General features: G+C 48.9%; 1 protein-coding gene across 5 annotated transcripts in view; it reads left to right on the forward strand.

The window, feature by feature from the left end:
* NRF1 (nuclear respiratory factor 1) overlaps positions 1–15430 on the forward strand; it is a 118178-nt gene that overhangs the window by 48152 nt on the left and 54596 nt on the right. For all 5 annotated transcript variants that reach the window (XM_044986739.1, XM_044986709.1, XM_044986712.1 and 2 more), the window contains exons 3-5: positions 245–359; positions 2183–2309; positions 4211–4351. In XM_044986739.1, coding sequence (XP_044842674.1) covers positions 245–359; positions 2183–2309; positions 4211–4351 — 383 coding nt within the window. The remainder of the gene's footprint in view (positions 1–244; positions 360–2182; positions 2310–4210; positions 4352–15430) is intronic.

The following is a 15430-nucleotide window of genomic DNA, read 5'->3' on the forward strand; positions in this document are numbered from 1 at the left end:
AACCTGGACAGAGTTTCTTGAAATACCCCTCTGATCGCTGCAGGGAAAGAAATTTCAGTGTTTGGTGACAGTTTTGCAAAGAATTCTGGTTACATTGGTCCAGATCAGGGTAAAAGCCCCATTATTTATTTATTTGTATTACCAGAGCCCTTCAGAACCTATTCCAGTTGGCATAATGGTCACTTCTCTATCTTGATCAGTTGATAGATTGTGCGCTGATTCACCATTTGTGGTTTGGTTCCAGGCCCGGTGGGAATGGCAGCAGCTGCCGCCGTGGCAACAGGTAAAAAACGAAAGCGACCTCACGTGTTTGAGTCCAACCCATCGATCCGCAAGAGGCAGCAGACACGTTTATTACGGTAAGGACCCTCTACTGCAGCTGCCTTTGGCTTCTGCAAGCTAACAGCCATGTCCAGTTCTGTTTGTGCCTTTCCAAAACCCGTTTGTTGTTGAGAGATCAGGGACTGGCCACATGTTGCTCAGCTGAGGGCATCTTTGGCAATTTGCATGGAACCTGAGGGCTGCATTTAATTTGCAAAAATGGATCAGATTGCAGCTGTTCTCTGCTCTAATATGGTAGTGTGAGCCGCAGAGACTGGAGTCACCATTCTGATAGTATTCGCTATTTATTTCTATTCCTGCCTAATCACAAATTTAGTCCACGTCATCCTAATTGCCATCTTGCTTTTTTCCATATGAATTCTTAACTACTGTTAAAACCATTATCTTGAGAACCATTGGCACTGCAGTATCCCAGCTCTGGAATGGTATAAACCATTCACCACCATCATGAGGGATGCATCTCTATTCAGTATTTTTATTGTATTATTGAATGAGGCCTCTTAGAAGGCCTCCCAATAGTTCCACAAGGTGGAAATAAGCTCACACTTGTCCCTGCACGCCCTCTTCTAGCAAAGCTGAGGTGGCACACAGCAGAATGCATCACACAGTGGGTATTTTCAATAAAAATGTTCTGGGGCTTCACCTCACTCTTCCCTTTTCTGCCACAAATGACTGGAGTAAAACACTGGCAAAGCATGTCACTTTCGTTCATTCAGTCAGTTTGACAATCAGAAGAATTTTGCTATTTTGTCAACATAGTTAAATAGTAAATGTTTGTCTGTTTAAATCAATGTGCTAGCCAGAAGGGAGCTGGTGTAATGTCTCTGACACTAGAGTGTCTATATGGTGTCACAGCTGTACATACACTGCTGAAGGGAGCTCAGAAATGCCCATTTGCATTGATAACCTTAATGTCGCATAAAGTGGCAACTTACATGGTGAGAACGGCTCCTCCTCCTCTATATAAACTTTCTACAATCCGCTCTAGCAAAGTCACTGCCATTTTCTTGTCAGTTCTCTCACATCATTTAAATGTTAATACAAGGAAAGAAGTGGTAAGTATGAGTGGTTCCCCATGGAAGGACCATCCCAAAGGGGCTCACTGATGTAACAGGTGGCTGAATATACACATTTCCCTTAGCCAGCTGTTGCAACGTCTCTGTTTCTTTCTTACCACACTTGAGTTATGGTTTTGTGCAGGATTGAAGTACCAGTGAATTATTCAGCATTGTTGTGGGATTCTTTATCTGTAAAACATTTCAAAGTGCTCTGCCTATAAATTCTGTATTGTTAGTAGTCAGTGGATGACAGTAGCTTGTTCCGCCCTCTTTGTTAACTGATCATCCACAGGCGTCAGAAAATTAATTTCTCTCCAATGTTGCAAAATTGGTCAAGTGCTTCATGGAGGTTTTCTTGACATTGGGTGTTGGTCACTGCTGGAGACAAGATCCCAGACTGCTGGAGACAAGATCCCAGACATGATGGGCCCAGTGGTTTGATCTGATGTGACGTATCCTCTGTGCCCTTAACTTCACTGCTGAGAGAGAAACGTTCATTTCTTTCCCCTCTCTACTTCACTTGACTTTTCTTTTTCATGAACATATTTCTTTGTGAAAAGTAGAAACGCCATAGCTGAGCTGTAGTCTGGCAAAAGGGAATATAGCAGGCCTGTGGGAGCAAAGGGGTGTTTGTGTGGCCACTGTTACTCACCAGGATTTCCTTTCACACCTGCTTTTGAAAGGGGCAGTGTCAAGAGGAGGAATTGTAATCTGAAGGGCAGTGGCTGGAATGGCCCTTACTTTTCTCTCCTCCCTCCCCTTGTTTTCTTGCCCTGTTTCAGGAAGCTGCGTGCCACGCTAGATGAATATACCACCAGAGTGGGGCAGCAGGCCATTGTTCTTTGCATATCCCCCTCCAAACCCAATCCTGTTTTTAAAGTGTTTGGTGCTGCACCATTGGAGAACGTGGTAAGTCTCTCTGGGAAGGGGAAAAGGATCTAAGATGAGTTGTTTGCTTTCTGTGCATGTTTCATCTTGGCTTATAATGCTTCTAAGAGGCAGCGAGTGGTGTCAGCTTCAGGTGTGAAAAACACACACGCCTGGAGTCACAAGCTCAAATCCTAGCATGGTGACTAATCTCCCGAATGCGGGGCTTTCAGATAAGGCCTTAATACTGAGGTCCCACCTGCACTGTTTAGAGATGCTAAATGTTCCCTCTCACTTCTCATAAAAGAGGAGTGTAGCTTAGTGTTCTAGACCAAACTTTCCCCTTTCTCCATTTCTGTGCTGTGAGCTGATTGTGCATCTGGATGCTGCCTTCACCCTATGGAATGAGATCAGGGCTTAGAGCCTGTATTGCTCGCACCAGTGAGCTTCGGGCAAGGCTGGGGTAAGGTCGGAAGCATCTGACAGCTATTCATGGTAGTACTGTCTTGAATGGCCAGGTGCGTGGTGGGAGGAGGGAAGGGATTTAGTGGGACTTCTGGGACCAAAGACGTGCGCGTTGTTACCTTGCTCTCATTTAGCTGTGCTTACGGGATGTTACTTACTGCTCTGGTTCCCAACCACTGGTATATGTAGCAGTTCTGGGACTTGAAGCTTTAGCCACTGGTGCTCGGGCTGGCCAGCAGCCCCTCAGCCAGTAGTCCCCGCTGCAGCTTCGCTCCAACCTGAGAGAGAAACGTGCAGTTCTGCCTCTGTGCTGAGCTACAGACATCACCAAATCTCCTGCCCTATTTGCTGCGACGTGCTATATCTTACAGTGCAGCTTGGGCTGTTCCAGACCTTACTCTTGTGGGATCTGGGGTTTGAAGCAACCCAGGCTCCACTGTGGCTTAAGTTAGAGGAGTGTGTCCAGTTCAACAGGCGGCAAGCAGTGCTGGTGCACCTGAGGCTGGACGTGCAGTTCATGTAGATGCCTGCAGTGGGAGGGTGAGGCCTAAGGGAGTCACTGGCTGGTACTGCTGAGGTCTCAGTCTGGCAACCCAGTAGTTACCTGGAATAGTTGGAGACCACTGATTTCCAGGACAGGCAGGACGGACTGGACTCTGCCGGTAAGTGGCAAGGGTTTAAAATCGTCTCGGCTGTCAGTGATTCCAGCTAGCCTCGAGTGAGGTTCCTTGAGCCTTGCAGGAACTGAGGGGATCATGGAGTGTGGGGGAGTCAGGGCCCTGCACCCCCACTTCCTGCGATTCACTGTGACTCTCAGCCAGCCAGTAAAGCAGGTTTATTAGCCGACAGGAACAGAGTCCCAAGCAGGGCTTGTAGGTACAACCAGGACCCCTCAGCCGGGTCCCTCTAGGGGGCGAGGAGCTTAGGCCCCAGACTTGGGGTTCCCTGCATCTTCCCAGCCAGCCCCAAACTGAAACCCCCTCCCGCCGACTCACTCCCCTCCCCCCGGCTCCTCCTCCAGCCCTTGTCCAGTTTCCCAGGCAAAGGTGTCACCCCCCTTCTGGCTCAGGTTACAGGCTCAGGTATCGTCCCTCAAATAAAGTCACCCCCTGATCTCTCATCCCCAGGGCAGACAGTCACAGTAAAACTAGGCGACATTCCCAGGTCAATCCGCCCCGCTCCCTATTGCGTCACAGAGGGGGATCATCCTGATTGCAACAGCACCGTTGTTTCCAAACTTTTATTAAAAGCATTCTAATGCTCCTCCTTGGCGGTGTTACTTGGAGTTTCATCATTTCTCCTCCATGCAGCCCTTTGGGGCCAGTGGGTATTTTTACCTACCAGCTGTGGCATTGTTTGCTCACTCAGTTCTGCAGTGTCTTGGGGAAGAGTGAACAGCCCCTCCTCCGGTTACCTAGCACCCTTGCCTCTCTTGTTGCTCTTTACCTTGTTTACCTGAGCCTAATGATTCCCCACAGGTGCGCAAGTACAAGAGCATGATCCTGGAAGACCTGGAGTCAGCACTAGCGGAGCATGCACCTGCGCCACAAGAGGTTAACTCCGAGCTGCCACCCCTAACCATCGACGGAATTCCTGTCTCTGTGGACAAGATGACCCAGGTAAGCAGCCAAGGAAGGTGGAAACTTGGAAGAAGAAAGAAGAGGAGTTTTAAAGCCTGTTGATTTTGTAGTGGAGAGTGTGCCTGTGTCCTAAGGGACACTTAATCCCATCTCTCTGGTGGGACCATAGTGGGCCAGGTAATAGATGTGAATATTTATCACTGGTGCTTCTTTCCATATGACATTGTAGAAATCCTAGTGAGGGCTAGAGCACACATTGCTGGGACTCCTCCCCCACCTTTCCCCATGGGATCATCGTCATTGTGCTCCATCAGAGCTGTCAGTCCTGCACCTTGGAATGGTTTATAGCCACTGGTATCGGGGAGGTGGCTTCTTACTTGTCAGTAGAATCCCCTTTTAGTTTCTCCCCCTTGTGCCTTGGTTTTTCTCCTCTCCCCCTGTCTCGCTGATGCTGTGGGTGGAAGCAGAAGGAAACCCACTGATAGTTATGCTCCAGGGCCAACCCCACTCTCCCACCTCAGGGGCAGGGGCGAGCTGCTAATACCTGGTGGTTACAGTGAGTCATCTGCTGTAGGGGTGGGAGGACTCCTCATCCTGTCATGACCCAGTCCTCGTCTGAGCAATGTTGCATTGGTGGCCCCATCTCTGGGAGAAAAGGGGAAGGGGTTCTGAAGGAAACGTCCCCTGAGTGGGGAAGGATCAATAGTCTTGTATGTAAATCTCCTCTCTCCGCTGGTGGTGGCAGGGACAGGCGAGGAGGGAAGGATGCGAGGAACACTGTGTAAAGGAGCTAAGTGAAAGGCTCTGTACATGCTCATCCAGGCAGATCTATCGAAACAAATCACAAATGCCCAGACCCAGCTCTGCACTGGGAGGCAGAAACGCAGAGAGGAACAAGGCTGAGTGAGACCTGGGGTGAGGGTGGTCAGCAAGTTAGATATGGGTTTATAGCATGATATGTCGGCAGAAGGTCAAGGTGCTTCGGGAGAAGAGTTGTTGACGCAGAGAGTGGTCGGAGCAGTGAAGAGGAAGGTTTTCACCTCAACAGTGGTGACATCGTGAGGAAGGGACAGAGAAGAAATTGGTGCTAGTGGAACAGAGGGAAAGGAGATTAGAGGGAGATGAGGTTGGCTTCTGAGATTGACTGGAGGAAATCCAGGATTTGCAGCTATTGCAGTGTGGTAGAAATTTCAAGAAGCTTCCCCTCTTTTTGCTGCAGGATGTAGGCACATATATAAAAATAGCAAAAAGACCAGGAGTACTTGTGGCACCTTAGAGACTAACAAATGTATTTGAGCATAAGCTTTCGTGGGCTGCAGCCCACTTCATCGGATTCATAGAATGGAACATACAGTAGGAAGATATTTATACATACAGAGAACATGAACAGGTGGAAGTACCCATACCAACTGTAAGAGGCTAATTAATTAAGAGAAGCTATTATAAAAATAGCTGCTATTAAAAAGAAGAATTTTTGTCCAGTCAACTCGATGGCTGTTAGTGTTGCATTTCGTCATTGAAACAATATAAAAATGTCTAACTTTCATTCTAGTAAACCCCTCACATGGATTTTCTGCACGGAAGGTATTTAATTTTTATGCTAGTGTTGGAAATGAGAGCAACACTTCAACATCAAGAGTTGTTTAAGTTTTACCCCCGGCTCTCCAAACATGGCTAGACAACCCCAGCTCTTTAATCTGTACTTTTTATTTAAAAAAAGCTTCTTGCGTTAAATCTAAAATATAAGCAGTTCTGTTTCCTCTAGGTGTGAAGTGGCCTTGGCCATCAGCTGTTAAGAAAATTCTGTGGTTTCGAAACAATTATTCTGCGCACAAATCCGGCCTAGGAAGGTGGCTGTGGGGCGTTGACTGCTCTGGGTTGCCATGTGTGAGATGTGACTTTGATTTCTGGTTCTTCGTGCTTACTCTTCTGGCCCAGGACTTATTCGCTGCTAAGGGGAAGGTGGCACCTTGAGTCCTTCTTCAAAAGCTCCTTTGACTGATATGTTAGCACGGTTGATGGTTTCCTAAATCAGATCAGGGCCGCCCAGAGGATTCAGGGGGCCTGGGGTCTTTGGCGGCAAGGGGCCCCCGCCGCCAAATTGCTGCCGAAGACCCGGCACTGCGGCAGGGTGGTCCTTGCCGCCGTGGGTCTTCGGGGCACTTCGGTGGCGGGTCCCGGAGGGGAAGGACCCTCGCTGCTGAATTGCCGTGGAAGATGCTCCAGGGGCCTGGGCCCCGCAAGAGTTTTCCGGGGCCCCCGGAGCGAGTGAAGGACCCCGCTTCAGGGGCCCTGAAAAACTCTCGTGGGGGCCCCTGCGGGGTCCAGGGCCTGGGGCAAATTGCCCCACGTGCTCCCCCGCTCCCTCCTGGGCGGCCCTGAATCAGATAGTTAGCTCTTGCTAACACCCTGCACAAGGGAGCCCAGATCCTAAACAGGGTTCAGTAGGCACTCACTGCTATTGCAATATGAATAATGAGGAGTACATATACAGAGGGGATTGCTGGCTGCTCCAGTGCACTCTGCTTCTAACCTTCCCTAATCTCTCTGCCCCTCCTCTTTCTATTAGTGGTGGAGCACTTGTACGCTGGCGTTATCTATTGGAGCAGCGTTCTCTGGCAATAATTATGCAAACTGTTGATGCAACAGTAAAGTAACTTAGAAGGCATCTTATTTTGAGATCTCGTGTACCCATCATGCTTAAGTAACTGCCTAATTAGGAATACCTATCTTGCAGAAATGATACTTTTTGTTTAAACAACTTCATTGCAATGGTGTTGAATTTCTCCCAAGCTGTAAACAGATGTAGCTCTTGCACTTGTACCCTCATCCCCATAGACTCGTAGAAGTGCCGGCCTGGAAGGGACCTTGAGAGGTTGTCTTATTCAGGCCTCAGCACTCTCGGCAGGGCTAGGTAATCAATACCATTCTCTGTTTGTTGTGGATAGTGCCCAGATCATCTGTCTGTGGACAAGTGGTCACATCGATGCTCTTGTCTCTGCTTTCCCCTCTGTAAAATGGGGATGACTTCATAAACCAGGAATGGGCAACTTAAAGGAAGTAGAGGGCCACACAATGCACTAAAACTCTTTGGCAGGCTCACGGGGTAATGCAGGGGGAGTGTCAGGCCCTGCTTTGGGTGGGGGGTGAGGCCAGGGTGGGAAGCGATGGAGAGCAAGCCCACCCTGCAGTCATCCCTCCGCAGCAGCTCCTATCCTGTGGTACTGTCCTGACTCCTTGCTCTGGCTCACTGGTTCTTGCAACAGTGTGCAGGTGAAACCCTCCCCCCATGATGCCCTGCCTCCTTCCTGGTGCCTCTGGATCACCTGCCCTGAGCTGGGCTGTGGCAGGCTAAATAAAATGATCTGGTGGCCGCCTGGTGCTCATCTCTGTCATAAACATTTATAAAATACCTTGAGAGCCTTGGATGGGAGAGGGCCACACGAGGACAAAGTAGTATTAAGTATTGCCAGGGCTACAAACTCTCCATGGGAGCTGAAAATCCCCCTGTGGTTCTTTCTGCCTGTTAAAGTTAACAGAGATGCTACATTTAGATCACAGCTGACCATTTCGCTAATGAGGGAGTCTCCCCAGCTTATAGCTGGACAGGTCCTGCAGGGCTAAGAGAAGTAAACACTTCAGTAAAACCTGAGGTAGCACTTGGGCACTGCAGGGAGCAGAGATGTTGGCTAACATGGTGCCACGTTTTCAGAGTCACTTTTCTGACCCCAATGGCACTTGAAGAGTTATAAATAGGTCAGTTTTAAAGCACAGCAATTCTGCAGTGACCCACGTTCAGGGCTCCCCATCTCACTTGGGAGAGCGGAAGATACTACTAGCCCTAAATCAGTGCAAAGAATGAAGCATCTTGCATGGCTAGTGATGCCATCAAATGTTGTGGCAGAAATCTTGATCCCCAGAATGCCCAGCTGAGCAGATATAAAGCTTTTCAGTTCACGGCTGATCATTTTTATATGGCTCAATATATTCTTTTCCTGATGTTTGCCTTCATCAGCTAACAGGAGACTCCAGCCTTTTTCAGTTCTTGTTTGTGATTGGAGATTGCAGAGCCTGGAGGAAAGCAGAAAAATTTAAAAATACATATTGGGCATCTCAATTAAGAGGCAGGTCACTAGGAATGGAAAAACGAGGCTTTGGCTTTGAACAGCTGCAGGTCTCATTGGACAGGTGTTAGAAGCGTTAGGTTTAGCTCACCGAAAAGGAGATGAAAATAATTCTCCTCCTTTTAATTGCCCTGCTTCTTTGGAGGTCTTGGGGGAAATAAAACCTTCCGTAGGTTGAGTCAAGGTGTTTCCATGGATTTGCAGATGGAGAGCACTGCCCACCTGTGCTGCGTGTGAAAAATGTATGCAGCGGGGGCTGATTCTGAAGCCCTTACTCAGGGGAATCTCCCATTGTAGTCAATGGGCATTTTGACGAAGGACTTCAGAACAGCCCAGTCGTGAGCTTGATGGCTAGTAGCTTATCTGTGTCTTTATCTGAACGCAGGGCGTGAACACGGAGTCATATTCTGCACTCTGCTCTGCATGTAGAAACCTCAGTGAGGTTGCTGCACGTTGCTTACACCTTCCTGAATGCAAAATTTGTGCCTTAACCTGACCTACCTTGCTTTGTTTTAACATCTGCACATGACTTGGATGCAAAGATGACTCCACCCCACCCCAGTTCCCCCTAAAAAGGAAATTAAAAGGTGTTTGTTTCACTGATGTGCATCAGCATCTAGGCACCAAACCAATTTACCATTAGGCACTGAACAGTTATGTTGTGGAAACTAAAGTTAGTCAGTCGTGGTGAGTATACGATGGAGGGGGGTTGAAGCACACCTGTAACCGTGCATGCCAGCATTCAGAAAGCATCCTGTCACTGGAGGCTCAGGATTTGTTCTTGTGCCTGGTTTGCAGCATCCTGATGCAATGAAGTTGCTATATGCAGCATTCAGGGGACTTCTAAACCTTGTGTGCTGCTACAGGTGAAATGGGATGGACAGTAGTGAGCTTTAAGGGACGGTGGTACTGTATGCTCTCCTGACGAGAGGGTGCACCACTCTTCAGGCTGCGCAAGAGCTCAGCAAATGGGTTAACAATTCTGATTTCTTTATACGTTTCTTATTTTTCACCTGACCAAGGTATGAGGGGGAGGGAGACAGCTCATGTAAGAGTAAAATGCAAGATTAAAGAATGTGTGAATGGGTGAGGTCAGTTAATCAACGGATCTGATTGAGCCTCTTTTGCATGGTGTGTTCTGCCATGTTCTGCCTACTCTCCCGTCCCCAATCTCTGCTCCTCAGCTCTGACCCATTGTACAATATTCCGTGAGTTTCTCTGCTTTGAGCGCTCCTAGTGTTCCCACTGTACCTCTGGCTTTGGGTTGGAACAATATTATTAGATGGAGATTTGCCTCTGGTGGTGGTGGGTGCCAGCCTGCTGCATTTACCAGGCGTATTAAGGGTTCCATCCTGTCTGGTGCCAGGTACCTTCAGCTCCCATTGAGATCTGTGAGATCAGGCCCCGTCTCTCATTTTTGCTTCAACAAATGATGAACTTTGGCCCAACTTCTCTCCTGGTCTGACCTGTCTGAAGGGCCAGCAGTGGTGGGGCCTGGGAAGGGGTTCCAAAAGGGCGAGATGAGCTTTGTAAAAAGGCAATTCATGATGGTGAATTTGTTGTTACCTGCCATAGCCAATGTCCCATTTTTTAATCTGCTGCTGCAGATAAAATGTTATTTGATCGGTCAGTCTAAAATCCACTGCTGCAGAATGCAGCTTTCTCATCTGTTAGGAAGGATGGACACATGATCACAGAACCCCAGAGTTCCACTCTGGTTACTGCTTCATCTGCAATCACCTGCTTCATCATTCAGGTAGGATTCAAGAATACGAATTGTCTAGACTTGGCTTAATCCGCCTATGCCCCGTTGCAGCTGTTGCAGATGGCTGGTGTTCTCCCGAGGGGGAATTTCTGGGGGCCCTTGGAAGGCTGTTCTTCACAGAAGGTGCTCTGTTCTGGAAGCTGCTTCTCTTAGCAGACTGTCAGAGTTCAGGCCTGGCTGTTATTAGATGCATCTTGCACTTTGCCCTGTTGCTTCTAGTGTTTCTGTGTCTCTGCAGTTGGGTGCATCTTGGTTTTTTGGAGGCTGAGGATAGTTAAGATCAGGATTAACTCATTATCTTTACGGGTTCATCTTACTGTTTTTCCTTCGCTAAAGCACCTGGGGTCTTCTAAGGGCACCCAATACACGTTTCTAACAATATCGTGTATAGACCTTGCATTGTAGCTCACGCAAGCTCTTTTCCAAGCTGAAGGACTGAGGAGATCGGGATGAATCTTTATTTTTATAAATGACTTGGTTTGCCAGGGTTTCCCCTTTTTGTATGGGGTGGTGGGGTGGCGAGGGTGGGAGGGCTCCGAGTTCAACATACTGTGCTCATTCCCTCCCGGATGCCGCACGCTTAGGCGATATGGGGCTCTGCAGCTCAGAACCCATTTTAGGCGTTTTGTGAGCAGGTGGGATGAGGGGGGCAGGTCTTGTTGTGATGCCAATTAGAGAGGCCCTCGCGCTTGAGCAGGTTATAATGCCGTGCCGCTGCTGTTGATTGTTTCCCTGGCGGATTAGAGGCGAACCCTCCTTAACAAGTGCCTTGAGTAGCTTGAGTCTCTGAACTCCTGAGGATCAGTAATTAATCCATCTGGTAACAAGGAGCACAGCTTGCAGCTAGGAGTTCTGGGAAGGCACTTTTGACAACGACATTCCATTCACGCCCATGACTTTTTAATAATTAGCGTTTCTGTAATGCTTCTTGCCCAAGCATCTCAGAGCACTTCGCAGCATCGACATTGCCCCTGTTTTATCAATGGGGCAGCTCTGGCACAGAAAAGTTAGGCCACACAGCAAGCAGCGTTCTAGAGGGCAGAGCCTGGGGTGCGGGGGAGGAGACCTGGGTGTGTCTGCTACCGACTCCCTGCATGACCTTGAGCAAATCACTTAACCGCTCTGGGCCTCACTTTCCCCATCTCTACCTTGGCGATCGTCACCTTGTGATGAAAGTAGCTATAGAAATGCAGATGGTATGTGTTGCCCTGGGCTTTATGCAGACTCTGTGGGGAGGGCACTTCTTCGAGTGCTGGTCCAGAGGGATATTCGCTGTGGGTGCACGTGTGCCTGAGACCGGAAGATTCTTCATTAGCCATGTCCATTGGTCTGCGCCTGCACATAAAGGGTGGCATGGACCGACCACCTCTCCAGTTCCATTCTACCACCGGTGGTCTGAGATGGCATTCCACAGTGCCCGCAGCTTGGCTGGCCTTCCCGCCGTCTATTCGGGGATTATTGTAAATCGTTTTATTTTAGTGTCGTTAGTTTAGCAGTGTAGCTAGTTAGATTAAAGTTTGGGTTAGGAGGTGTTCCTCCTCCTTGCTCAACTGCACCGTTTGGGGTACCCATTATGCCCCAAATCCTGGGCTTTAAATCCTACGTGGCCTGCCTCTGGGTCTTCCTGGTCAGTGATCCCCACTCCTGCTGCCTGTACTGCCTTGGAGAATCTCATATTCCATCCGAGTGTGAGATTTGTCGTTCCTTCCCACCTTGTCCATGACAAGCTCAAGAATTTCGGCTTAGGAGGCATGTCAGGAGCTTTCCATGAGGCCACAGCTCGACCCAGGGGCTTCTGACTCCCATGTACATTGCCAGGATCCATCCACTAGCACCTTTCCGGACCCAGCACTTCCCAGATTGTAAAAGTCCAGATCTAAAGACTTTAGCAGGCATGGATGGGAAGAGGGTAAAGGAAAGCACCCTCATGAGAAGCGGGAGAAATCTCCATCTAACCCCTCTAAGAACAGGTCTGCCTACCCTACCCCCTCTAAGTCAGGCAAGACTCAGTGCCCCGGTACAGGTGTGTGCGCGGATATCAGCTGTACTAGGAGTCAGGCATGCCCATTGACTACTTCCTTAGTGAGAGGCAGGTCCAGCTCCATCATCAGTGAAGGAAAGGAGAGGGTGGCCACTCTCTGCACCAGTGGTTCCATACCACAAGCAGAGAAGGAACTTAATGGTACCAACACCTACTTTCCATCTCAAGACTGGGCTGTTGGTTCCATCTATGCGTAGAAGCCCCTCTTGCTCTTCTGCTGGACCTACTCACTGGTCCCTTCCGCTGTGGTATGAAGCTGCCAGCACTGACCGTGCACCACTCATGCATGCCATCCACCTGCAGTGGCACCACTAGACAGGCAGTTCTGTCGGCTTCGCCCATAGACTCCAATCACTCATATTCCTCTGGCAGGATTGATGCACCGGTCATTTTGACAGTCCAGAGATGCACCATTAGCCCTGATAGGGGTTCCAGAGCCTCATTTGTACTCTGTCATCTCCGCAAGACATATCATCATCCCTGGGCCGAGTGACACCCTCCCCCATTGGGACAACTTCCATATCCATATGACCCCACACCATGTCCCTGTTGGGGTTCTTGGGACCCTTACTTTAGACCCCCTGGCTCCAGGAGATGGGAGCAAGAGTGCCAACAGAGATCACCTCGTGGGGAAAAGTATCAGCCCCTGGAGCATGGTAAGGATCAGAAACAGCCCAACCAGCAAGAACCCTCCCTTCCACCGGTGGCTGTTTCTTGTCTCCCAAGGAGGTGGTGGTGCCAGCCTCACCTTTGCTGCCTGAGGATTATAAACAGCTCCAGGACCTCCTGAGGAGGATTGTGGAGGCTTTACAGATCTCGCTGAAGGAAGTCTAGGATCCTACTTACAAGTTTCTGGATATCCTCCAGACTACAGACCCTGGCAAGGTGGCATTTCCCATCAACAAGGCCATATTAGAATTGACTAGGACTGTTTGGCATGCTCCAGCCACTTATGCCCCAACTCCAAAAAGGATGGAGAAAAGATGTTGTCTCACCTAACGAGGTAGAGTATTTGTTTTCCCATCCCGTACCAAATTCTCTAGTAGTACAAACTGTTACTGAGTGCAACAGACTGCACCAGCCTCCTTCTACCCCGTCTGATAAGGATACTAAAAAACTGGATCTCCTAGGGGCAAGAGTTTCTCCACCAGCCTACAATACTGGATAGCAAATTACCAGACTCTGATTTGGAAATATGACTTTATTAGTTATAGTAAGCTGTCTGCGTTTGTCAGCAAACTTCCTTCAGTGTTCAGGCCTCAGTTTTAGGCTATTCTGGAAGAGGAGAAGCTCATAGCTCGGTCGTACCTACAGGTGTCACTTGATGCAGCTGACGGCACTTCATGCCCCAGGGTGACTTTGGTAGTCATGAGGCAGGCTTCTTTGCTTCACTCCTTGAGGTTTCCTGAGGAAGCCCAAACTATGGTAGAAGACCTCCCCTTTGAGGGTAATCTTTTGTTCGGGGGAAAAATAGGCAAATTTTAAAGAATTAAAGAATCCTGGGCTGTCCTCCACTCCTTGGGGATGTACACCCCAACCCCACGTAGGAAGTACTATAAGCCAGCTCCTTACAGACAATATCCTGCTCCCCCGCCCTTCTTCCAGCCACGGGTTTATGAGCCACCCAGGAGACTCCAGAGGTTACAGCACAGCAGGCAGCAAGCCATGCCATCAGTTCCTCACCCACAATCCCATGCCAAGACGCCATTTTGACAGGACATTTGAGAGCCGCCAACCAATCTCCACGCAGCCAGACACCCTCCCATTCACTTTGGTGGCCACCTGTTCTATTCCTTCCCAACCCAGCAACATATTACTTCAGAAATTTAGGTCTGGAAGATCATCTGCACAATAGAATTCCTTTCCATTCCTACACCAACCCCTCCCCCGTTCCTCTTCAGGGACACCTCTCACAAGAGGCTTCTCAGACAGAAGGTAGAGACTCCCTTCTTCAGCTCAAGCTGGAGAGCCTGTGCTTTATCACAGGGGGAAGGGTTTCTGTTTGAGATACTTCCTCGTTCCCAAGAAGGGTGGATGGAGACCTATCCTGGATCTCAGGCAACTCAATGTCTCTATCGGTTGTTGGGGATTCAAGATGACCATCTTGGCTTCTGTAATCCCATCCCTCAACAAAAGTGACTGGTTTTCAGTTCTTGATTTGAAAGGATGCCTATTTTCAGTAGGTGTTCACCTGGCTCACAGGAGGTTTCTAACCTTGATGGTGGGTCTAGAGCATTACCAGTACAGAGTCCTTTGTTTTGGTCTCTCAACAGCCCAGAGAATATTCACAAAGATGCTCTCAGTGGTAGTGATGGACCTGCATTGCTAGGGCAACCCAACATCTACCTACCTTGACAACGGTTGCTCATGGGATGGCTATCTTTGGGAGTTTAACTGACAGTATGCTCGTACTCAGTCTTGTAAAATCCTTAGGGCTTCAAGTGAATCCAGAAAAGTCCACTTTAACTCCAAGGCAGATTATAGAATTTATTGGAGCGACTATGGACTCAACTTCAGTCAAAGCTTACTTACCTCAGAACAGGGACCTCATTGCCCAGCTCCAACTGAGCCCCCAGCTGACAGCTCCCTCCTCTCTGGTTCTTCTAGGCCACATGGCTGCTTGCATCTATGTAAAATCCTTCACAAGGCTGAATAGTCATCGCCTTCAGGTGCGCATAAGCTCCGAACAGGCAAGCTTTCTGTCTTCTCTTGCCTGGTGAGAAGACAAGATGTCTGTGTGTAGGGGTTCCCTTCATTCCCCCTCCACCCACAAAGAAGCTACTCATGGACCCTTCGTTACTGGGTTGGAGAATACATCCGGACAACCAAGTGGCAATCTGCTTGAACTTTGAGCTTGCAGAAGATTTCTGCCGTTCATACATTTCCATCACGTTCCAGTCATGTTGGACATCATGATGATGGTGTTCTACATAAAGAAGCAGGGAGGAGCAGGATCCGCCCCTCTTTACATAAAGGAAGTCAAGCTCCAGAATTGGAGTATCTGACATCATATCTCCCTTTCAACAGTGCACCTTTCCAGAATAACGAACACCTTAGTAAACAGCCTCAGTAGTCACTTCCACAGATACCATGAATGGTAACAGCAAAACTCAGTGGCACAGAACATCTTCCAGCAGCGGGGCTCCCTATGTGTGGACCTCTTTATATCCCAGGTAAACAAGAAGTGT

Source organism: Mauremys mutica, chromosome 1 (assembly GCF_020497125.1).
Source record: "Mauremys mutica isolate MM-2020 ecotype Southern chromosome 1, ASM2049712v1, whole genome shotgun sequence".
NCBI lineage: Eukaryota > Metazoa > Chordata > Testudines > Geoemydidae > Mauremys > Mauremys mutica.